Source organism: Zootoca vivipara, chromosome 15 (assembly GCF_963506605.1).
Source record: "Zootoca vivipara chromosome 15, rZooViv1.1, whole genome shotgun sequence".
In the NCBI taxonomy this organism is placed as follows: Eukaryota; Metazoa; Chordata; class Lepidosauria; order Squamata; family Lacertidae; genus Zootoca; species Zootoca vivipara.
In genome coordinates this window covers 44266488-44289871 of record NC_083290.1, presented here as the reverse complement: position 1 = coordinate 44289871, position 23384 = coordinate 44266488, and the positions used below count along the sequence as shown (strand labels likewise).

Below are 23384 nucleotides of genomic sequence, written 5' to 3'. Positions count from 1 at the left end.
GCACCCCTGCCTTGCACTATATTTTATCTATAACTAGCTGTCCTGGCCGGTTCCCCTGCATTAGTGTTGTTTTCTGTTAAAGGTCCCATATTCAGTTGGTTGGAATGTTCTGTTGTGATGTCACTGATAGTATGCAGCCAATGGCACCAGGTGAGATGTATGTTCCTTTGACGTCCACTGGAGGGCGCTATGTGTTTTTTGGGGGGGAGAAAATTCCATTTTTACCTGCCCAAAGGTTTGGCACGTGTGGAATCTAAGGTTGTGTTGGCACTCGTGTATTGGTACTGGATGCTGTGTCCAAATTTGAACGCAATCGGTCGGGCGGTTTCCGAGAAAAGTGGAAAGTCCCAAACATGGACCATTTACATTTTTATATACGGTACCGGTATATAGATTGTTAGCCACCTTGACAACAAATATTTATGCTGAATGTGCAGAAAATGTAAATAAGGAAGTACATTTGATCTTGCTTCTACAAAGACTTGCAAAGCTATAAACCAATTCCTGCCCTTCTGTCTCTTCTCACAGGTCACAGTAGCACATCTTCAGGTGCCTAGCAGCAGGATGAAACCTCCGTTGGACTCCTTTTCCAAAACTGTCTCAAGCCCCATTATTTGTCACTTGTCCTAGTGATGTAGCTCAAACAACATAAAGTAACTGAAGAATAGCTCCCTAGAACCCTTTTTAATATTCCCCTCTAGGACCCTGGTGTATTCCCATGTAGGGAATGCAGAAAAACTAGTTGGTGTTTCAGCTCCTCTAGCAAATACACATTTGTGCGCATGCCCTTCTTGTGGGGAAAATTACCCTTCTCAGCACAGTGGGTTGTGTCTGGAGACAAATAAAGTGTAGGCAGCAGAAAAATTGCGGAGTCCACTTGAGCAATTGTAGAATCCTAGAACTGTAGTGTCAGAAGGACCCTGAGGACTATCTAACCCAAGGCCTGGTTAGCATGAGAATGAATCCCTCTGCCTTAAAGCACACACAGCAGCAAGAGGACAAGATCACCAGAGGGATGGCAGACGGTAGGAAAGCAATCCTAGGGTGCTTCTGCCAACCAAGGAATACGTGGGCAGTTGGAAGTGCTGCAGGTACCTGGTGCTTCTCTGATGATTCAAAAGGAAGTCTTGTTAATACGCTGGCCCCAAATTCAGCATTCAGGTAACATCCCTCTTTAAGTGCCTATTCCAACCAGGAAGAATATTTGGAGGATGGACAATGGATAGTGGCTGACAGATTGAGGTTGAATCCTGGCAAGACAGAAGTGCTGTTTCTGGGGGACAGGGGACGGGTGGGTGTGGGGACTCCCTGATCTTGAATCATAGAATCAGAGTTGGAAGAGACACAAGGGCCATCCAGTCCAACCCCCTGCCAAGCAGGAAACACCATCAAAGCATTCTTGACAGATGGTTATCAAGCCTCTGCTTAAAGACCTCCAAAGAAGGAGACTCCACCACACTTCTTGGCCGCAAATTCCACTGTCGAACAGCTCTTACTGTCAGGAAGTTCTTCCTAATGTTTAGGTGGAAGCTTCTTTCTTGTAGTTTGAATCCATTGCTCTGTGTCCGCTTCCCTGGAGCAGCAGAAAACAACCATTCTCCCTCCTCTATATGGCATCCTTTTATATATTTGAACGTGGCTATCATATCACCCCTTAACCGTCTCTTCTCCAGGCTAAACATATCCAGCTCCCTAAGCCGTTCCTCATAAGGCATCGTTTCCAGGCCTTTGACCATTTTGGTTGCCCTCTTCTGGACACGTTCCAGTTTGTCAGTATCCTTCTTGAACTGTGGTGCCAAGAACTGGACACAGTACTCCAGGTGAGGTCTGACCAGAGCAGAATACAGTGGTACTATTACTTCCCTTGATCTAGATGCTATACTCCTATTGATGCAGCCCAGAATTGCATTGGCTTTTTTAGCTGCTGCATCATACTGTTGACTCATGTCAAGTTTGTGGTCTACCAGGACTCCTAGATCCTTTTCACATGTACTGCTCTCAAGCCAGGTGTCACCCATTTCATTCCCCCCCCCAAGTGTAGTACTTTACATTTCTCCTTGTTAAAATTCACCTTGTTTGCTTTGGCCCAGTTCTCTGATCTGTTAAGGTCATTCTGAAGTGTGATCCTGTCCTGTGGGGTATTAGCCACCCCTCCCAATTTGGTGTCATCTGCAAACTTGATCAGGATGCCCTCAAGCCCATCATCCAAGTCATTGATGAAGATGTTGAATAAGACTGGGCCCAAGACAGAACCCTGTGGCAGGCCACTAGTCACTACTCTCCAGGATGAGGAGGAGCCATTGATGAGCACCCTTTGGGTTCGGTCAGTCAGCCAGTCACAAATCCACTGAATGGTAGCATTGTCTAGCCCGCATTTTACCAGCTTCTTTACAAGAATATCATGGGGCACCTTGTCAAAGGCCTTGCTGAAATCAAGATAGGCTATATCCACAGCATTCCCTTCATCTACGAGGCTTGTAATTCTGTCAAAAAAATAAGATCAGATTAGTCTGACATGACCTATGTTTCAGAAACCCATGCTGACTTTTATTGATCACAGCGTTCCTTTCTAGGTGCTCACAGACCGTTTGCTTAATGATCTGCTCTAGAATCTTTCCTGGAATTGATGTCAGGCTGACTGGGCGGTAATTGTTTGGGTCCTCTCTTTCCCCCTTTTTGAAAATAGGGACAACATTTGCCCTCCTCCAGTCTACTGGGACTTTGCCTGTTCTCCAGGAATTCTCAAAGATTACTGCCAGTGGTTCTGAAATCACCTCTGCCAGTTCTTTTAATACTCTTGGATGTAGTTCATCTGGCCCTGGATACTTGAATACATCTAAATTAGCCAAGTATTCTTATACTACCTCCTTACTTATTCTGGGCTGTGTTTCCCCTGTTGAATCATCTGCTCCATATTCTTCAGGTCAGGCATTGTTTTCTTTTTTGGAGAAGACTGAGGCAAAGAAGGCATTGAGGAGTTCTGCCCTTTCTCTGTCCCCTGTTCACATTTCACCATCTTCTCTTCTAACTGACCCCACTGTTTCTTTGTTCTTCCTTTTGCTACGGACATACGCATAAAAGCCCTTTTTGTTGATTTTAACCTCTCTAGCAAGCCTGAGTTCATTCTGTGCTTTAGCTTTTCTGACTTTGTCTCTACACGTGCTGGCTGTTTGTTTGAATTCCTCTCTGGTGGTTTCCCCCTTTTTGCATTTTTGGTACATATCCCTTTTAAATCTTAACTCAGTTAAAAGTTCTTTAGATAGCCACCCTGGCTTCTTTAGGCACCTTCCATGTTTCTGTCTCATTGATATTGCCTGAAGTTGTGCTTTTAATATCTCCCTTTTAACAAACTCCCAACCATCATGAACTCCCTTCCCTTTTAGTATTTCTGTCCATGGGATTTCACCCAGCGTTTCCCTAAGTTTTCTGAAGTCTGCTTTCTTAAAGTCTAGAATTTGAGTCTTAGTATGCTTGGTTGCTCCTTTCCGCTGTATAATAAACTCCAGAAGAGCATGGTCACTCCCACCTAATGATCCTGCCACTTCTACCCCACTAACCAGGTCATCACTATTGGTTAGGACCAATGGGGTAACTGTGCCCCTGAAGGACCAGGTGCGCAGCCTGGGAGTCATTTTGGACTCACAGCTGTCCATGGAGGCGCAAGTCAATTCTGTGTCCAGGGCAGCTGTCTACCAGCCCTACCTGCCCGCAGACTGTCTCACCAGAGTGGTGCATGCTCTAGTTATCTCTCGCTTGGATTACTGCAATGTGCTCTACCTTTGAAGGTGACCCGGAAACTACAGTGGTACCTCTAGTTACAAACTTAATTCATTCCAGAGGTCCATTATTAATCTGAAACTGTTCTTAACTAAAGGCGTGCTTTCACTAATGGGGCCTCTTGCTGCCGCTGCACCGCCTGCACACAATTTCCGTTGTCATCCTGGGGCAAAGTTCTCAATTCAAGGTAACTCTTCCAGGTTAGCAGAGTTTGTAACCTGAAGCATTTGTAACTGGAGGTACCACTGTACAACTAATCCAGAATGCGCTGCCAGACTGATGACTGGGAGTAGCAGCTGAGACCATATTATACCAGTCCTTAAAGACCTACAGTGGCTCCCAGTACGTTTCCGAGCACAGTTCAAAGTGTTGGTGCTGACCTTTAAAGCCTTAAACGGCCTCGGCCCAGTATACCCGAAGGTGCATCTCCACCCCCATCGTTCTGCCCGAACACTGAAGTCCAGCACCGGGGGCCTTCTGGCAGTTCCCTCACTGCGAGAAGTGAGGTTACAGGGAACAAGGCAGAGGGCCTTCTTGGTGGTGGCGCCCACCCTATGGAACGCCCTCCCATCAGATGTCAAGGAAATAAACAACTATCCGACTTTTAGAAGACATCTGAAGGCAGCCCTGTTTAGGGAAGTTTTTAATGTTCGAAGTTTTATTCTTTTTTTAATGTTCTGTTGAAAGCCGCCCAGAGTAGCTGGGGAAACCCAGCCAGATGGGTGGGGTATAAATAATAAAAATATTATTATTAGGCAGTTGTAAAACCGTGATATTTGTCAACAGGTATCCAAACAGCCCTTGGAGTCAGAGGCCATTACATGTTAGCATATTGCAGCTCTGCTTACATTGTTGTTGTATCTGTTTTGTTAGAGCTTTTGTGTTTGTGATTCAGAAATGCACCCAACCTCAGGCTTGGGCTTGTGTGCTTTAGTGCTTTGGAATCTGTGTGCACACTTTAAGGTTTTAAGGGTACGCCACTGCCACCTTGTGCTCTTTACTGTACCAGAGGTTCAAACACTGCCAGGTCCGTGTCATTTCAAGTTAGAAATCATTCCATGGCCTTCTGATGTAAGAAGTTGCAGAGTAGACCCTATTCCAAAGTGATTGCAAATCAGTAACAGGTAAAGGAGCAATTAGGCTGCATCAACTCTTTTCCTGGGATGTGTCCTGGGGAAAGCTGGTGCAGTTTGAGCCCAGAGGGAGTAATCACTTCCAGGTTTCCTAGTGAGGAAGCAAATTCCTCTTTAAAGAGGAACATTAGGTCTTCTGGCCTCTCCCCATGCAAAGGGCCCACCTGCCAAAGACACAGCAGCAGAACTGCCCAAGAAAAGAAAGGAATTATATATATCTCTTTAACGAGAGGATGGTGTGAGATGCACCTGAGATGCATTGGATCAGAGTACCAGGCAAGAAAAGTAGGAAGGGACAGAACAGGACAACTAAGTGGGCAGTATTGGTATGAGCAGCAGAATTGTCCCAGCCCTCTGCCTGCTTGAGACTAAAGATTTCCTGAAAGCAGAGAGAGGACGGGAGGCAGTTGCAATTTGTTTGCTTAATTTGCTTGCCATGCCAGAGTTCTAGCAGCACATGTGTAACTGACATTTTGCTTTTAAGTTCTTGCTCTTTTTTGTTTTAGTTCTAAGCAGGGTAGGGAGGCCAAATCAAGTGTGAGTTTTTTAACCCTTCCCACAGCACTCTTTTCATAACCCAGATTCAAACTGCTGTTTGACCCAAAAGGAAAAAACATGCAGGTACATTACATTTTTCCTTTATGGAGCAAACAGCAGTTTCAGGTGAGCCATTTACCTATATATTGGGGAAATGGCATGCTGGAAAGAGCTATAAGCACTCCTTTCTTCCAGCACATCTTTCCTGTTCCTGGGTGGGCCTGAGTATATGTTCTAAACCAAAGGGAGGTGCAGGTACTTTTCAGGAGCAGAATCCAGAGGTGAAGGAATTGAGTCAAATGGTTCCCTACTACTACTCTTGTCTACTCTAAAAACCTACAGGGACTCCCAGCATCTGAATTGATGCATCAGCCACAACTAGCTCCAGAACTGCTTCTGTAATACAGAAGGGTGGACCTACCTGTCCCACCCTCAAGTCCAGTTTGGGTCCTTCTGGTTTTGAACCCCTTGCAAATAGGTTTCTAAGCTGAACGGAGAAGGCAGCCCCATCAACAATCCTCTGGGTTGCACTTTCCTGAGCCTCCTGCCAATGCTGCTTCCTGCAATCTGGCAGTGAGCCATTGGGGGGGGGCTTTGATTTGGGGCCCTGGAAATCTCAGTTCCCTTTGTGCTGTTAGATTAGGATGCCAGCAGTTCAGCATACCCAGAATTTCTGATGATTTAACAGGGTGGGATCTTAATCATCTTCCAAGGATGTTTCTTGAGCTGTGGGTAGCATCCTTCCCAGGTCTCAACCTTGCCTCTACTGCAAACAGGTAATTGGAATAACCACACCAAAGTTCTATTGATAGCCATCACTTGAAGCTCGGCTGAAGGTCCTGGAACTGTGCTTTAGGTTGAATCAGCCTTCAACTAGACTGCCGTGCTTCTTTTTGATGCAGCCTCTCTCTTTCCTGTAGCTGTGTCCCTCTCTATATCTTAGCTGCTTCTTAATTTGGCTGTTTGTGGTATGTACTGCATGCCCCTCCAACTGATTATTTAAAAGTAACATTATTTCCCCCCACCTCAGCCCATTCCCTTGTACTTCCTCTCATCTTTTCTCCCTTTCTCATTTCAGAAAAGAACCAGCTACCGAAAATGCGTCCTCCAGGCTTGAAATTTCGCCTGAAGAAGCGCACACAAGCCCCATACTGAACTTGGCTGCCCTTCCATTTGTTTCTCAGGAACTCCACAGCACCTCCAAAGGAATGGGTTCATCAGTATTCCTCATGTCCCCCAAGACAGGGAGAACCCCCCCTCCTTTGTTCTACCCTAAGCTTGGAGGTTTTGCCATCAAGAAAACAGCCCTATTCGTTGCCCCAACAGAACTCCCCAAATCCTTTCTTGACTGAACTGATTGCTGGTGCTTTTAACATTCATTGTTGTTTTCCGTTTGACCAGCTGACCTTGTTTTTGCCTTTTTATTGTGTCTGTGACATTGTCCATTGATAAGTAAAGAGGGGCACCATGTCCTGGTCTCTTTCCTGCATCTCCTTGTTGTCCATGTGTCTGTTTTTCTTTTTGCTCATCTGTTCAGTAAGCAGGTAATGGTTATGCCCATTTGTTATGTGCTGTGTAGCATCATCTGTACATAGAGGGTAGTCTTGGCTAGGATTATGGGCTCTGGCACCATCCATTTTACTGTTCACATACCGTGGAATCCTGATTTGTGCTGCTGAGAGACCTAATCAGGGGCTGTCCTACCAATCTGGGTACTGCTGAGCATCAGAGTAGCTTGGTGCTTTGGTAGTTTCTTTCTGCATGGAGACCTCTGCATTCTGAGGATGAATGGCCATGTCAGAAGAACAGTCACTAACCTAGCCTAACATAAACCAAGGAAGAGGCAAGCAGTGGCATTAAAAGTCCGTTTATTCAGTCAGCAGACTCAAATGGAAAAGCTTTCATTGGACTATGGACAACTATGGGCAGTTCCTGAAGGTCCCTCTCTGCACATTTCTCTGGGAGAAAGCGAGACAGAGCCGCTCTTGGCATGCTGCTTCCCGGGGGGGGGGGCATTCAAACTTCCATTCCTTGAGGACTGCTACCACCCAGGAATAGCTCTATACTGTTTTATTCTGCTGATTGCATAAACTGGCCCAAAGTGTCATTGTGTTTTGTCCTCCCGGATCATGTGGTAAGACAGAGAATTTATGAAGGACTTAATCTTGCTGAAATCATGCCATGGGCTCACTGACACTGGGATGAAGTTGCCCGTTTTCAAATTAATTCAGCTGATATAGATGCCGCTTTGTCTACAATAACCATGTTGGTCAGTAGGGGGCAGCTGCTAAGCAAGTAACACTTCTTTCCTAGACAAAGATGAATGCTCGAAGGATAATGGTGGATGCCAGCATGAGTGCCTGAACACTTTTGGCAGCTACGAGTGCCAGTGCCGCAGTGGCTTTGTGCTGCACGACAACAAGCATGACTGCAAAGAAGGTGCGTTACATGGTTTTCTTGGTGAAAAGGGTCCCCCTTGTGGATCTCCCAGGGCCAATGCCAAAATCCTTGTCTGAAAATCCATAAGCATAAAAGATGGGTTGGGTCCAGCGAGGTAAGATAGATGCCCCCCACCTGTGTAATACCTGTCAGCTCTGGACCACTTTCTTAACATGCTTTGCATACAGAAGATCCCCATTTCAATCCCTGGAACTAGGGGTGTCCATGGGGCAAGGAAAGATATGGTTTTTGTAGAAGTTTTTAATGCTGGGGTAGAGAGCCTGTGGCTCTCCAGATGATGTTGGACTACAGGTCCCATCACCCCTGAGCACTGGTCCTGCTGGCTGGTGCTGATGGGAGCGGGAGTAGTAACAACACCTGGAATGTCACAGGTTCCCCATCCTTGCTTGTAATGTAGGGGTGGGGAACCTGTAGTCTGCACACGTCATGTGCTCCACCTCTGATGTCATATGGGATATCAGATGTGGGGCAGGTAAAATGCAGCTGCTGTGGAACAATTGGAAGCCTTAAAAGTGCTTGTTGTCAGGGCCATGATTAGCTGCACAAGGGAGTTCTACCTTAGGAACTTGGTAGCACTTCATGGAGGCAGCCAACAGCTGATGGGCACCTACAGCAAGCTGGTTGGGATCTGCACTTTCAGCAAGCCCAAGAATCCTCCGTGCAAATGCTCCTCCTTGTAGGTGCAACTCCAGCTGTGCCCACCAATAAGTGTTTTTTGTTTTGCCATTGTGACATCAGATGATTGGCAGGTGGGAGTCTACATCCCCACATCAAAATGGCCTGCAGAGGGTTAGGGAGGTCAATATTTGGCCCATGGCTTGGATTTTGTTCCCCTTCCCTGCTTTAATGTACTGTTACACAGATCCCAGTGAAGAGGCTTGATTGTTTCACTGCTTGCTGAAGAACTAGTCTGGCAAATGCACTGTGCTTGTTTTCACTTGAAAGTTGTTGGGGGCACTAGAATTGGTGTGGTTCAGCAGAGAAGGTGCCAGACTTGATTAGGAAGATCAAGAATCAGATCTGTTTTGTGCTGTAGATTCACAGAGGTGTGTAGGCCGCTGTCCCTTCAGCGTGGCTGATCATGCTGTGCTCTTTATGGAAGAAGCTGCCCCTGAACTGTCCTCTCAAGGGGAAAAACTCCACGGATCTCAATCCTGGATTGTTTGGTGGGTTCTGAGGCTCTGGCAGTAGCATTAATGCATACATGTTTTGTTTTGTTTTAACAATTTGCTACTTTGGAGGAGCTTGGTGGGGTAGCATAGTGGCTGCAGGCTGGACTAGCTCATCAAGTGTGTTCTTCCGGGACAACAGTTGCACTTTCTCCCCAAGAAACCTAGAGGGTGGGGAAGATAACAGAACAGAACAGAATAGAATAGATCTTTATTGTCATTGTCCCCTTGCAGGAACAACAAAATTTCTCGATTGCTGTATCAACTCAATTAAAACACTCCACATGAATTAAAATACTAATAAGCACAATACAATACAGAACAGAGGATCCATCTGCTGTTACAATTTTGGTGGCATTTAAGGAGAGTTCTGGGAAGGCATGAATGAGACCAGAAAGAGTTTTTTTTTGGGGGGGGATGAGCAGATGAGAAATGAGTGAGAGAAAAGCAGAAGAAGAATTGATTGTGGTGGAATCTGGGTGGGAAATGAGTTTTTAGCAGGTAAATTCAAAGGGAATTCTTTTGTGTGGGTTTCTTTGTGGTGGGGTGTAAATTAACTGAAGGGAGAGGGATTAGCACATTGTGGCTCAGACTCCCCACCTTTTCCCTGTGCTCCTGTTTGTGGCCTTGGGCAAGTCCAGCACTCTTGTTTCCAGCCAAACACCATGGGAAACACAAGCATTCAATTTATTTATCATGGCTGATGGGTTAATGGGTGGAACTAGAATGAAGCCAGTTGGAGGAGCTGTGGGTGGTGTTGCTGAGGGGAGAGACTTGGTAGACTTGCAGCAATGGAGGTATGAGTTACCCTGCTCAGTTCTTGGCCACAAGTGGGGATAGATTGTGACCTATTCCACAGGATTGGGGCAAAGATAAAAGTTAAATGCACTTTGCATGTTTTAAATGCACACTGCTAATGTGCCCGCTGGACTATCCATAACATTATATCTAATTCCCAGGGAGGCCAAAAATCTCCGTGGTTTAGAGCACAAGCTTTTCATACAGAAGGTTGCAGGTACAGTCCCTGCTGAACAGCTGCTGCCTGTCTGGTATAGGCAATACAAGACTAGATAGAGAAATATTCTGATAAGGGTCCTTACTATTTTCTCTGTGGCCATTTCATCAACAACTGCCTATAGTGACCTTGTATGTGGTGGATAAAGAAAGATGGAATGGAAATAGAAAGTAGACTTCATGGCATTTGTCTGTTTACTGAGTCCCACTTCTTACAGCTGGCTGTGATCACAAGATGACTTCCATCACCGCAACCATCACCAGCCCAAACTGGCCTGATAAATACCCAAGCAAGAAGGAATGCAGCTGGGCAATAACAACTACGCCAGGACACCATGTCAAACTGGTAACTCAGCAGGAGAGAAGAGTGTTAGAAGGAAAAACAAGGCATAGATCAACAGGGTTTCAAACTGTATTTAGACTAGCAGTCCTCTAAACTCACCAGGAACAGAGGCAGGCAATTAAGGGGTCGGGTGGGGAGTCCCTTACCATAAATAACAACAGGTTGTTTTCGCAGAATTTTTGTGGAAGGAAGGGTGGTTCTTTGCTGATGGTTAAAAAGAACAAGAACCCTGAAACATCACCTGGGAGGTGACAATCTTTGTTCTTTGTATGCCACCCCATAACACAAATATCTCTAGGCTGATTTCAATAAAAAGCAATGCACATGTGAAATAAAACATACAAACATAAAATTAAAAACTTTAGTCTTCTGGGTGAACTGGCTCACAAAAGTCAGCATCTGGAGCTACTTGGGATTCAGCACCTGGCAGCCATAATATCAGTACTGAGCCTTGAGAGTCATCATCTGGGTTTCCAGTTGGGTATGAATGTATGTCTGTATGACAAACCAATGTCTTGTCATATGAGGCCAGGCAATCTGATGTGGCCAGTGGCCCCCATCCCCTCCGCAGAGCAGTCCTTCAGTAAAGCCACTCGATGCACTTTGCCTCCCACTGTCTTTGTAAGCAAGTTTCCTATTTCAGACCATCAGGGAGCTGGATATCGAAGGCCACCAAGAATGCACTTATGATCACCTGGAGGTTTACAATGGGAAAGACGCCAAAGCTCCTGTCCTGGGCCGGTTTTGTGGGTCTAAACAACCAGAGCCCATTATCTCTTCTAGCAACAGGATGTTCCTCAGGTTCTTTTCAGATAACTCCGTCCAGAGAAAAGGCTTTGAGGCAACCTACACATCAGGTAACACCCAACACTGGTTCATTGCCAGAGATTGGTAGTCTTAAGCAGCGCTGTTTTTCTAGAAGAAGAGGTGCCGGAACTCATCATGAGCTCCTCCCTCAGTCTCTTAGAATGGCAGTGGCACTCACCTGAGAGGGGCCGGAACGGAGTTCCAGTGAGTTCCTGCTGGGGGGAAAATAGCCCTGGAAACCAGAATAGTAGCTATGAAGGCCTTATAAAAGAGGATGATGCATCAGATAATTCCATCACAAAAGGTTCATCCACCAGGGTCTCCTCGTCATAAACAGTAATTCACCGTCTCTGCCCTACTGTATAAGTGGGCACACCTTAAACATCTCACTTTCCCTCTCTCCAGTCCCCCAGGAATGTTTAAAGATGACCAAACACCTATAGTGAGCGCATACCATGGGGAACCATTTGTCAGTGCTCTGGTGGAGAGAGACTAGAGCACATGCTTAGATGCAGAAGGTCCTGAGTTCAAGCCCTGGTATGTTGAGTTTAGGAAAGAAAGGCTCAAGAAGCAGGTGATGAGGACGACTTTACTCAGGACTCTGGAGAACCACTGCCAAACTGAACTGAAAACACTAGACTAGATGGACAAAAGGCAGCTTCCTAGTCTGAGATCCCAGCCAAGGGATGTCTAGCCAAATCCAGCTATCTAGAAGAGTGGGGTGGGATTTCTGTTGGCTAGCAAATGACTCACCTGGTCTGCTTCACTCACTGTGTGAAGGGTGCACTTTCTTTTGGGAAAACCAAGAATTCCACTGTGTGTTTGTTCTTATTTCCAGAATGTGGAGGCCAGATGCGAGCTGAAGTAAAAACCAAGGATCTCTATTCGCATGCCCAGTTTGGAGACAACAACTACCCTGGAGGCTCGGAGTGCGAATGGGTGATTGTGGCTGAGGAAGGCTATGGGGTTGAGCTCATCTTCCAGACATTTGAGATTGAGGAAGAGGCAGACTGTGGCTATGACTACATGGAGCTGTTTGATGGCTATGACGGGACGGCCCCTCGTTTGGGACGCTACTGCGGCTCTGGGGTGAGCTGCTTGCTTGGTACTCCTGTTGCTCTCCTCTTGTGGAACTGTTACAGGAGTCTCTCTGGCAAAAACACAAAACAAAGATGCCACAAATCACTTAGATTGGGGCCGCCTGCAAGGACAGGAGCAGGAGCAGAATGTATAATAAGATATAATAAGGCCTTGATATAATTGACTCTGGTGAATTGCTTATCTTTAGAACTTGGGCAAACCATTTCTAACATTTGTTATGGTGTCCGGGGGGGGGGGAATGTCTGTAATTCTGTAGGATGCCCATTGTTTGTTTGTCTATATGAAAACAGCACAGAATTTAACTTCCCAAGAGCCCCAGGATGCACTCGTAAAGGCACATCCACACGGCAATGCGACCCTCCAGTGTCACCTTGCCTTTTTCCTGTGGTTTTTCCATCTTTCTTTTTCAGAAGAAGGAATAAATGCCTTAGTGCTACTGTTGCAGGTTTGTAAAAAGAAGGGTTGCTTTTGTTTACGTAGGCAGTGACATACTGAGCATATGACCCTATCACAGCTCATTTATAACCATTGCAATAGGTGTTATTTATGCCTGTTCATTTTTTAATCACTCTTTTAATTAGAAGTAAAACAATTATAATCCAAAATAAAAAAATTCCTTCAGTAGCACCTTAAAGACCAACTAAGTTCATATTTTGGTATGAGCTTTCGTGTGCATGCACACTTCTTCAGATACACTGAAACAGAAGTCACCAGACCCTTATGAATAGTCAGAGGGTGGGGTGTGTGTGACTATACATAAGGGTCTGGTGACTTCTGTTTCAGTGTATCTGAAGAAGTGTGCATGCACACGAAAGCTCATACCAAAATATGAACTTAGTTGGTCTTTAAGGTGCTACTGAAGGAATTTTTTTATTTTGCTTCGACTCAGACCAACACGGTTACCTACCTGTAACTAGAATTATAATCCAGTTACCCTTCTTTTATTTTCATGAAGGAGAGGTACAGTGCTATAACACTATATGCTATAATGTTATTTTTATAAAATAAACGACAACCCAGTTTTAAAACCCCATTAAGCATCAAGGGTGTCATAAGGCAGACAGTGAGGCAGGTAATAGGGGATAAGGAGCAGCAGCCGCCAGGGCTGGAGGGCCGAGCTGTGTGTGCCACATGGCCAGCCGGCTCCACCCCTTAAGCCAGCCTGCTGCCCTCAGGGGCAGTGGAAGACACAGTCCTCTCGCCAGTGGGAGAGCCAGATTCAAGGGCCAGACTGATCAGCTGGCAGTTCATAGAGTAGGGCAGGGTGACCACTTGTCTTTGACCTCAGGCAACAGAAATGTTTTGCATGAGCCCTGTTGAGCATGTTGCTAAAATAGAGATAATTAAACATATTTTAACATTATTGCATAAGCGAGAAGCACCTAGTAATTTGGGGGCAGGGAAGAGAAGTTAACTCCACTTTTGTGGACTTCTTTCCCTTGACAGACTGACTTCTTTCCCCTGACTATGCTGAGGAAGGCAGGATCTTACCTCTTAGGGTTAAGAAGGAATTGTGTCTTCCCAGTTCATCTTACCTGTTCTCTCTCTTGATCCTTCCTTCCTTCCCGCTAGCCTCCAGAAGAGGTCTATTCTGCTGGTGATTCCGTGATGGTGAGATTCCACTCAGATGACACCATCAACAAGAAGGGCTTCCACCTGCGCTACACCAGTACCAAGTTCCAGGACACGCTGCACACACGGAAGTGATCTCTGGCCGCCCAACACCCTCCAAAGGAGAGCAAGCCTTCCAGGACTGGAGGGGCAGGTCTCCACTGTCTGCAGAAAAAGGAAAAAAAGACACTCTGGAGAAAATTCAAATAGACTGGAAGGAGAAAAACACAATACACCTCAGAGTGTGAAACACTCAAGCAAAAGCAAAGGTGCTGCCAGCTGCTTCTACAGACTTGTCTCGGGGGAGTCCTTTCCTTTAAAAAACAAATGTCAATTTCTGTGCCTCTTTGTTTCTTGAGCAGAGTGTCTCCAGGACTAACCACTTCACAGCTTCCATTTACAGTTTGATTCTTGGTCTGCAGGGCTCTCCCCTGGTCCTGGAGGTTATGATTTAAATGCTGGGAAATCCAACGTATGGCAGACATTTTCCTTTATAAACTCCATAAAGCAGGTTGACCAGCAAAGTGTCCGACCCAAATGCAGTGGAGAGACTGCCAGGCTCTTATCTGTTGTAATGATGTAATAAACACTCTTTCTTGTACTTCTCAAGAGATGCACAACAGCCTCTTTAAACATGTACTCTTTGAGATTTTTAAAAAATTCTTCCATTACCAAGAAAAATATAACTTGAAAACTTCTTGCTCCTTCATTAACTTTTTTATTTTTAAATTAAATTTTTAATTGGAATAAAAGCAGAACTTGCAGTCCCCACTTGTCCAGACCTACGAAAAGGGAAAATACTACATCCAGAATTCCTGAAATTACCTTGTGAATCTTTATTTTCATTGGTTCCTTTTTGCGTTCTGGTTCTGTGCAACTCTCTTTCTGGAGCCATTTCAAATGGGGTTTTGGCCATTTCTTTCTTTTCCCCCATTCCAGCTGCACTCTCCTTTTGGGATGGTTTGTTTCACCTTCCCTTCTGCTTTTCTGTTCATTATTCCTGCCATTCACTTCCTGCTCAAGTGGGAACATAAGTAAGAGCTCTTCTGGATTAGGCCAAAGACCCATCTAGTCCATCATCCTTTTCTTACAGGGGCCAACCAGATGCGTGTGAAAAGCCTAGAAACATGACCTAAGTGCAAGTGCGCTCTCCCCACTTGTGATCCCCAGCAAGTTGGATTTGGAGACATCCTTCCTCTGACACTGGAAATAGATGCCATGTGTCCTCTCGGTGTCCTCAGCTCAGGCATCAGCTTAGCTGCAGCTGCTTCTTTTTTGGCCTGTACTTTCAACTCTCCTAATTTCTGTGGAATTCATTGTCTGAATCTTGGGGGGGATGAATGCCCAAGCTACTTTTAGATGACTATAAATGTATCTCTATGGAACCATGAATGGTAGAATGCTCCCCAGTCCTTTTTTGCAATTCTAGAAAATTGGCCAGCAGAAAAGTATACGTTACTTGAGAACTTTTACTGCAACTGGTGTGTTTTTAAAATATTTTTTTATTAAATTTTCACTTTAAACAAAAAACATTAAATTCCAACATATATCAATCAATCTCATTCCCCTCTGCTCTGCCGAGCTTATGACTTCCCTCCCTCCCTTTTCTTGTCTATATCTCACAGTTTCATCTTATTAAATCAAGTCCACATCGTAGGATTTATTTCAATCTCACTAGTGTGGCGAGATCCAGTGTGGTGTAGTGGTTAAGAGTGGTAGACTTGTAATCTGGGGAACCGGGTTTGCGTCTCCGCTCCTCCACATGCAGCTGCTGGGTGACCTTGGGCTAGTCACACTTCTTTGAAGTCTCTCAGCCCCACTCACCTCACAGAGTGTTTGTTGTGGGGGAGGAAGGGAAAGGAGAATGTTAGCTGCTTTGAGACTCCTTCGGGTAGTGAGAAAGCGGGGTATCAAATCCAAACTCTTCTTCTTCTTCTAGTGTCTTTAAGCTTCTACAGTTATTATTAATATAGTCAATGAATTTACTCCAGTCTCTTTGGAATTTTAATTCGTCCTGGTTTCGGACTCTGCAGGTCAGTTTTGCCAGTTCCGCATAATCCATCATCTTCGTCTACCACTCCTCCAGTGTTGGTAATTCCTGCATTTTCCACTTTTGGGCTAATAATATTATTGCTGCAGTTGTTGCATGATCTACCTTTGCTATTGCCTCTCCCATCAAGCCCAGCAAAAAAGCTTCCGGCTTTTTGGGAAAGGTATATTTAAACATCTTTTTCAACTCATTATAAATCAATTCCCAAAATGCTTTAACCTTATTACATGTCCACCACATATGGTAAAAGTCTCCATCCTTATCTTTACATTTCCAACATGTTCTATTGCTCAACCTATACATTTTAGCCAACTTGACCGGTGTTAGGTACCATTTATACATCATTTTCATTACGTTTTCTTTCAAGGTAACACATGCTGTGAATTTTAAACTTTCATTCCATAATCTTAATCATGCATAATACTCAATATTGTGCCCAAAATCTATTGCCCATTTTATCATAACTTTTCATCAATTCATCCTTTATAAACCATTCCAATAAAAAGTTGTACATTTTAGATAATAATTTACTTCTGCATTCCAACACTTCGATTTGAAATCTAGATTGTTTTATCTTCAAATCCTACTTTCTTGTCACACAAAAACACATCATTTACTTGATGATATTGCAACCAACCTGTAAACACATATTCAATTTGGTCATATGACTTTAATTTCCAACCTCTATCAGTTTTCATTAAGGTCTTTTCATAAGTGGCCCATCTCCCTTCCATATTCAACTTCTTTACAGTACTTCCACAGGTGATATCCACCATGGTATTTTCCTTTCCAGCAGATTTTTATTTCTTTCCCAAACTTCGTATAAAGATCGTCTTATCACATGGTTTGTAAAACCTCTATGCACCTTAACTTTATCATACCAAAGATAAGAGTGCCAACCAAATCTGTTATCATATCCTTCCAAATCTAACAAGTCTATATTTTCCAATATAATCCACTCTTTCAACCAACAGGGACACGATGCCTCATAATAGAGTTTCAAGTCTAGGACAGAGAATCCACCTCTTTATCTATCAACAGTTTAAATTTTATTCTTGGTTTTTTCCCTTGCCAGATAAATCTTGAAAGTACCTTTTGCCACTCTTTGAATTGTCCTGTTCCCTTAATTATTGGAATCGGTTGGAATAAAAATAACATCTTAGGTAATACATTCAGTTTTACCACTGATATTCTACCTCAAAATGACAACTTTAATCTAGTCCATATTTCCAAATCTCCTTCCACACCAGTTGGTAATTATCATTAAATAAATTGATATTTTATGCTGTCAGCCAAATTCCCAAATATTTTGCTTTCTTTACCACCATAATTCCTGACCTTCATTGCAATTCTTCTATTTCATCTTTAGTCATATTATTAACCACCATTTTAGTCTTAATTTTATTCAATTTAAATCCTGCTAATTGCCCAAATTCTTCAATTTCCTCCAATGCCCTTGGTACACTGAACTGAGGTTCCTCTAATGTTAAAACCAAATCATCTGCAAAGGCTTTTAACTTGAATTCCTTTACACCAATTTTTATACCTTTCACTTCAGAGGTTTCTCTTAACCTATTTGTCAATACCTCCAGTACCGCAATGAATAATAATGGGGACAGTGGACATCCTTATCTAGTAGTACCCTTTGATATGTCAAAATAATCTGTCAATACATTATTTACAACCAGTTTTGCCTTCTGTTCAGAGTATATTTCCTCTATTCCTCTCAGGAAAGTTCCTCCTACTCCCATCATTTCTAAACTTTTCTTCATAAAATGCCAAGAAATATTATCAAAAGCTTTTTCTGCATCTATAAACATTAATGCTGCTTGTTTATCATTCCTGATCTCCAAATATTCTATTATGTCCACTATATGTCTTACATTATCTTTTAATTGTTGACCAGGTAGAAAACCTGCTTGATCTTTATAGATCAGCTCATTGAGAATTCCTTTTAATCTATTTGCCATAATATCTGCGAAAAGCTTATAATCACTGTTTTAAAAAAACGGTATTGGTCTAAAATTCTTGACATTCAAACAATCTGTGTCTTGCTTAGGGATTAGTGTTATATATGCCTCTTTCCATGTATTCGGAATCTTCCCTCCTTTCAATATATTATTCATCACCTCACAGAGTACAGGTGTCAATTGTCCACTAAGAGTCTTGTAATATTTTGCTGTAAAACCATCCGGTCCCAGGGCTTTTCCTTGTTTCGTACGTTTTATTGCCATTTGTATCTCTTGTATATTAAATATTTGTATATTTAATTGATCCTTTTTTCTGGTGGGATTTGTTTTCTTTTATGTGTTTCCAGATTACTCTCTATTTTTCCTTTATCTTCTCTATCCTTCTTATAATAAGGGTCTTTATAGAATTTTTGAAAGGCCTTTCTTATTTCTTTTGGATCTTCTGACATTTTTTCTCCTATTTTAATTTTATTAATCGTATTTTGGCTTTGACGTTTCTTTAGCTGCCAAGCCTAATAGCTTCCCAGTTTTGTTTGCAGATTCAAAATTCTTTTGTATCATTAGTTTTATCTTCCATTCCACTTCCTGATTTACTAACATGGAGAATTGAGTTTGCAACATTTTGATATTTTGTTTTATCTGTCCATCTTTAGGTTTCAATGTTAGCTTTTTCTTGTTCTCCATGAGGCAAGTCAGGATTTCTTCTTTCTTTTTTTCTCTCTCTCTCTCTCTTCTGGAATCAAAAAGCCTCTCATTTTCTGTATCAAAAAGCCTCTCATTACCGCTTTACTCGCATCCCACACCACGTCAAGTCCCGTTTCTTTATGTAAATTCTACTTAAAGTAGTCTATTAATACCTCTTTTGCTTTTTCCACTATTGTTTTGTCATTAAATAAAGAGTCATTCATCCTCCATCTGAAGGACTGTTCTTTCCCTTTCGATTCCATAAATATTGAATTATTATCTGATAATGTTCTTGGTATGATCTCATTTTTTATTACTCTTGGGACTAGTTCCTTAGATACCCATATATAACCAATTCTTCCTGAACTTTGGTTTGGTTCAGAAAAGAAAGTGAACTGTTTTGTGGTTGGGTATTTCAATCTCCAAATGTCTACTAGCCCGAGATTATCAATCAAATAAAAAAATGTCTTTGGTTCTTCTTTCGTTACCTTCCTTTTTGGAAGTTGTAATGCCTTCCTTAATTCTGGCATTACCACTCCATTGAGATCGCCCATTAATATTATCTTCTGATCCCAACAGTCTCTCCTCCAGTTGTTGTTTTTTAAATAAAAGTCCGCTTTGTTTTCGTTTGGTGCATAAACTCCAACTACAATCAATTTTTTCCCTTGCATCATTATTTGGAGAACAATCACACTCCCTTCTTCATCCTTAGAAATCAGTTTGGGGTTAAATTTCTCCTTTATATACAAAACTACTACTCTCTTCTTATTTACATCTGAGGTTATAAACTATTTACCCAAACTTTTGTTATTTAAAACATGTCTACGTCTCTTTGCCACATGTGTTTCTTGTAAACAAATTACGTCCAAATTCCGCTTTTTCAAAACATGCTCAATTTTGTTTCTATTAGATTTATTGTTAAGTCCATTTACATTCCAAGTTATCAAATTCAATGCCATTTCTCTGTTCAGTACTATCAGAGTCTTAACCTGAGATTGGGTAGTTTTATTATCAATATCTTCTTCTTCCTCTTCTTCCTCTTCCTCTTCTCCCTCTTCATCTTCTTCCACCTCCTCTTTGCTTCTCCCCTTTCTCCTCCTCCTCCTCCTCCTCTTCTTCTCCTCCTCCTTTAAATCCAGAGCGGGTCCAGCAGGTGCAGCAGAATTAGCGTCCACCTTCCCTAATTTTTTCTCATATCTTCTGGTAAATTTCTTAACTTCCTGGGCATCAGTTAGTTTGAATCTTTTATCTTTATAATAAAAGGAGACCCCTTCCAGAATTTCAGCATGCTGTAGTTCATCCAACCAGGCGGCAAAGTCTTCACCAGGGCAAATAAAAGTCCCTCTTTAACTCTTAGCACAAAAAAACCAGAAATTTGCTACAAAGTTAAACAGTGCCTCAGCACTTTATACAAAGTATCTGAGGACTTTCAGTTTTAGACTCACTCAGCAGGGTCGTTCACCGCTGTCTTCATTCCTGCAACTTTCTTTCCTGTGCCATCTTTTTTTTCTTCAAATATATTTATTGATTTTATAAAACTGAAAAAACATATAAAACATGAAAATACAACAATACAAAAAATCACATAAAACAAAAAAATACAAAATACAAAAAGGAAAAAGGAAAAACATCAACCATATTTATCATTCATGTGTCCTGACATTGTTGACTTCCTCATGTCCCTCCTTGCTGCGTTTCATTGTGTAACATCCTTAGTTATTTCTATATCATTCTTCAATATCATCTTAATTTTACCTTAACTAACAAATTTCACCTCTTATTAATTCCTTAACAACATTTCAATTCTTATTTAACACTTATATCTAAATCTTAATATATTACAATACCTCTACAAATCCTCCTCTACAACCTCGCTGTATTTCCAAATCTTATATTAAACATTTCCAATATTGTAATTATTTCTTAAATAAACTTTAATTTCTTCCAATCTTCTTCCACCGACTCTTCTCTCTGGTCACAAAGTCTCCTGGTCAATTCAGCCAGTTACATAAATTCAATCATCTTCATCTGCCATTCGTCCACTGTAGGTAGGTCTTCACTCTTCCAATTCTTAGCCAATAAAATCCTCGCTGCTGTTGTGGCATACAGAAAAAACATTATATATATATATATATATATATATATATATATATATATATATATATATATAATGATAATTTCTCTCTGACTATTCTGGTTTCGTAATAAAGGTGTTTTTCAACACCTTTTTTCATTTCATTATAAATCTTTTCCCAGTTCTTTACTTGGGGGGCACGTCCACCACATATGGTAAAAGGTTCCTTCTGCATTCTTATATTTCCAACATTTGTTATCATGCTTATGATAAATCTTAGCTAGTTTTACCAGTGTAAGGTACCATCTATACATCATTTTCATCATATTTTCTCTTAAGGTATTAACACGCGGCAAACTTTATATTCTTCTTCCACAACCTTTCCCAATCCTCCATCATGATATTATGACCCACATCTTTTGCTCAATAAATCATAACAGATTTCATTTGTTCATCTTTAGTATGCCATTCCAACAATAAATGATACATCTTTGAAAGATTCTTTGTTTTGGACTCCTAGCAATTCCATCTCCAATTTTGACTTTTTTGTTTGAAAACCTATTTTTTTTATCCATTTTGAACATTTCATTTATTTGATAATATTGTAACCAATCATTTACATTATTCTTTAACTGTTCATATGTTTTTAACTTAAAATGTTCTCCTTCAACCACCAATATATCTTTATACTTTAACCACTTGGTTTCCATATTCAGTTTTTTATGTGCCTTAGCTTCTAAAGGTGAAATCCACCTGGGTGTTTTCCTGCGCCATCTTTCTCACCACTGCCAGGACGGACTCCTTTTTTTCGCCCCTCAGCTGTCTGGATCTTTTCCAAATTTTCACCAATATTTAGTGGGTAAATATAACCAATTTTAAGCCAAAATCCATTTCTTTTCTTGGAAGCTTGCCACTTTCATCAGAAGCCAGAGACTGTGCAACGCAGGGTGAGTGGTGCTTTCCCTTCATGCCCGCAGCTCGATCCCGTCTCTGGATTTATAGAAAAAACCCGGGGAGCAGGAGACCATGCAAGGGCCACGTCCCTTGAGGTAATCCCCTTGAGGTTTCAAGGTCCACAGAGCCTTTGCGGAACCTCTAAAAAAACCCGTGTCACTCGGAATTCCCTGGAGGGCTATTCTGCACTTCTTTCTGATGGCCATAGCTTGCTGCAACTGGTTTTTAAATGGAATGCAGACTTGACCATTTTGCTGAGCAGCTGTAGAAAAGGTGTTCAAAATAACGCTCACTACTGTGCCCAAATTCCTCCTTTACCAGTTCATTCAGCTTATTTCACTCATCTTCTTATGAAGTCTTCACAAAAGAGGAACTCTTTCCCAAGGCCCTCCAAGAAGGCCATGCCCCAGAAAAGCATTTCACCAGAGTCTCCTGGTCTCTGGACCCCATTACCATCTTTTCGTTTTTGCACAGGTGTGTGCATTGAGTTAGAGTTATTAGTACATGTGACTAACCTGGTCATTTTCATCCCCTTTGAGGAAAAGCCAGCCAACCCTTCTTTGCAGATGGAAAGTTCAACAAAAGGATGGTGGGTGTTGGGGGTTTCCTGGGACCCCAAGGAAGGGATTCACTGCACTAACAGCATTACCATTCTCACATTGCAAGTACCACAAAGAATATGTCAGTATGAGAAAACACTCCGTTCACTTCTTCACACAACCTGTGAACTAAATGATGCTGAGAGCAGGTGACTGACTGGCACAAGGTCATTGAAGTCTCATGGCTAAACAAAAATTGTACCCTAGTTGGTTGGTTTTAGTCCAGCGCTGCACTCCATTACAGTGCCTCAGGTAGTCATTTTGGGTTACACATTCAAAGTCCAGCTGCGAACTTCCTCCTACATTCATTGGGCTGCAGCAATGCCAACAGAGGCAAGTTATGGTAATCTGTGTGATAAATGAGATGAAGAAGAAAAGGGAGCTTTTAACTTGAACAAAATATGAGTGAGAAGGGTATAGCTCCCGTCATCTGGTCTGGGGCCAAGGGAACAGAGTAGGGTTGATTCTAGTCATATGTCCCCAAAGGAGTAAAATCAGAATTGGAGGTGGCATGAAAGCCTGCTACCTCCTATGGCTCGCTAGTACCGTAAGCAACGTCTTACATCTAAAAGTAGTAAAAGGACTACTTCCTATGCGGTGGCAGCCACACAAGGGCCACAGGAAATGCCCAGAGGCAGCTCCAAACAGATGCTGTAATGTGGAAGCCAATTAATACATGGAGTCTTCACATCACATGTTACTGGAAGCGGCTTCAGCTAGTGTGAAGACTCTCTATGTAATGGGGATGAGCCCAATAATAAATGATGCTGGGAAGCATTTGCAGTGATACTCATGACACAGCTATTAAGTTTGAATCTCAGTTATCCAGCACTGGAGATGCTTTGGTGCTGACCAACACAGGTTACAATCTACCAGAATGTTCTCCTTATGCCTCATTGGTTGATGAATTGGCAGCTACTTGTGCAGTTCTCATTCATTTCATAGGGCATGCAAATTGTGGGGTTAATACTCTCATTCTTTTCTACATATTTTGGCTATTAGCATGGACACATGAGGAGAGTGATTTGTGTCAAGCTTTGGGTCAAACAAGATTCAATGCCATTTCAGGGTATTCTCGTGAAACTATCATTTGTTGTGGTC

General features: G+C 42.4%; 1 protein-coding gene across 8 annotated transcripts in view; it reads left to right on the top strand.

The window, feature by feature from the left end:
- The window catches only part of BMP1 (bone morphogenetic protein 1), a 132691-nt gene extending 118053 nt beyond the window's left edge, over nt 1–14638 (top strand). For 5 of the 8 annotated variants that reach the window (XM_035138994.2, XM_035138993.2, XM_035138996.2 and 2 more), the window contains 5 exons: nt 7761–7886; nt 10309–10436; nt 11077–11290; nt 12079–12329; nt 13914–14638. In XM_035138994.2, coding sequence (XP_034994885.1) covers nt 7761–7886; nt 10309–10436; nt 11077–11290; nt 12079–12329; nt 13914–14048 — 854 coding nt within the window. In that variant the 3' untranslated portion in view covers nt 14049–14638. Of the gene's footprint in view, nt 1–528; nt 1789–6525; nt 6937–7760; nt 7887–10308; nt 10437–11076; nt 11291–12078; nt 12330–13913 lie in introns of those variants that run through there. The other 3 variants (XR_004693973.2, XM_035138998.2, XM_035139000.2) reach the window with 3 other exon arrangements.
- Nucleotides 14639–23384: the final 8746 nt, after the last annotated feature.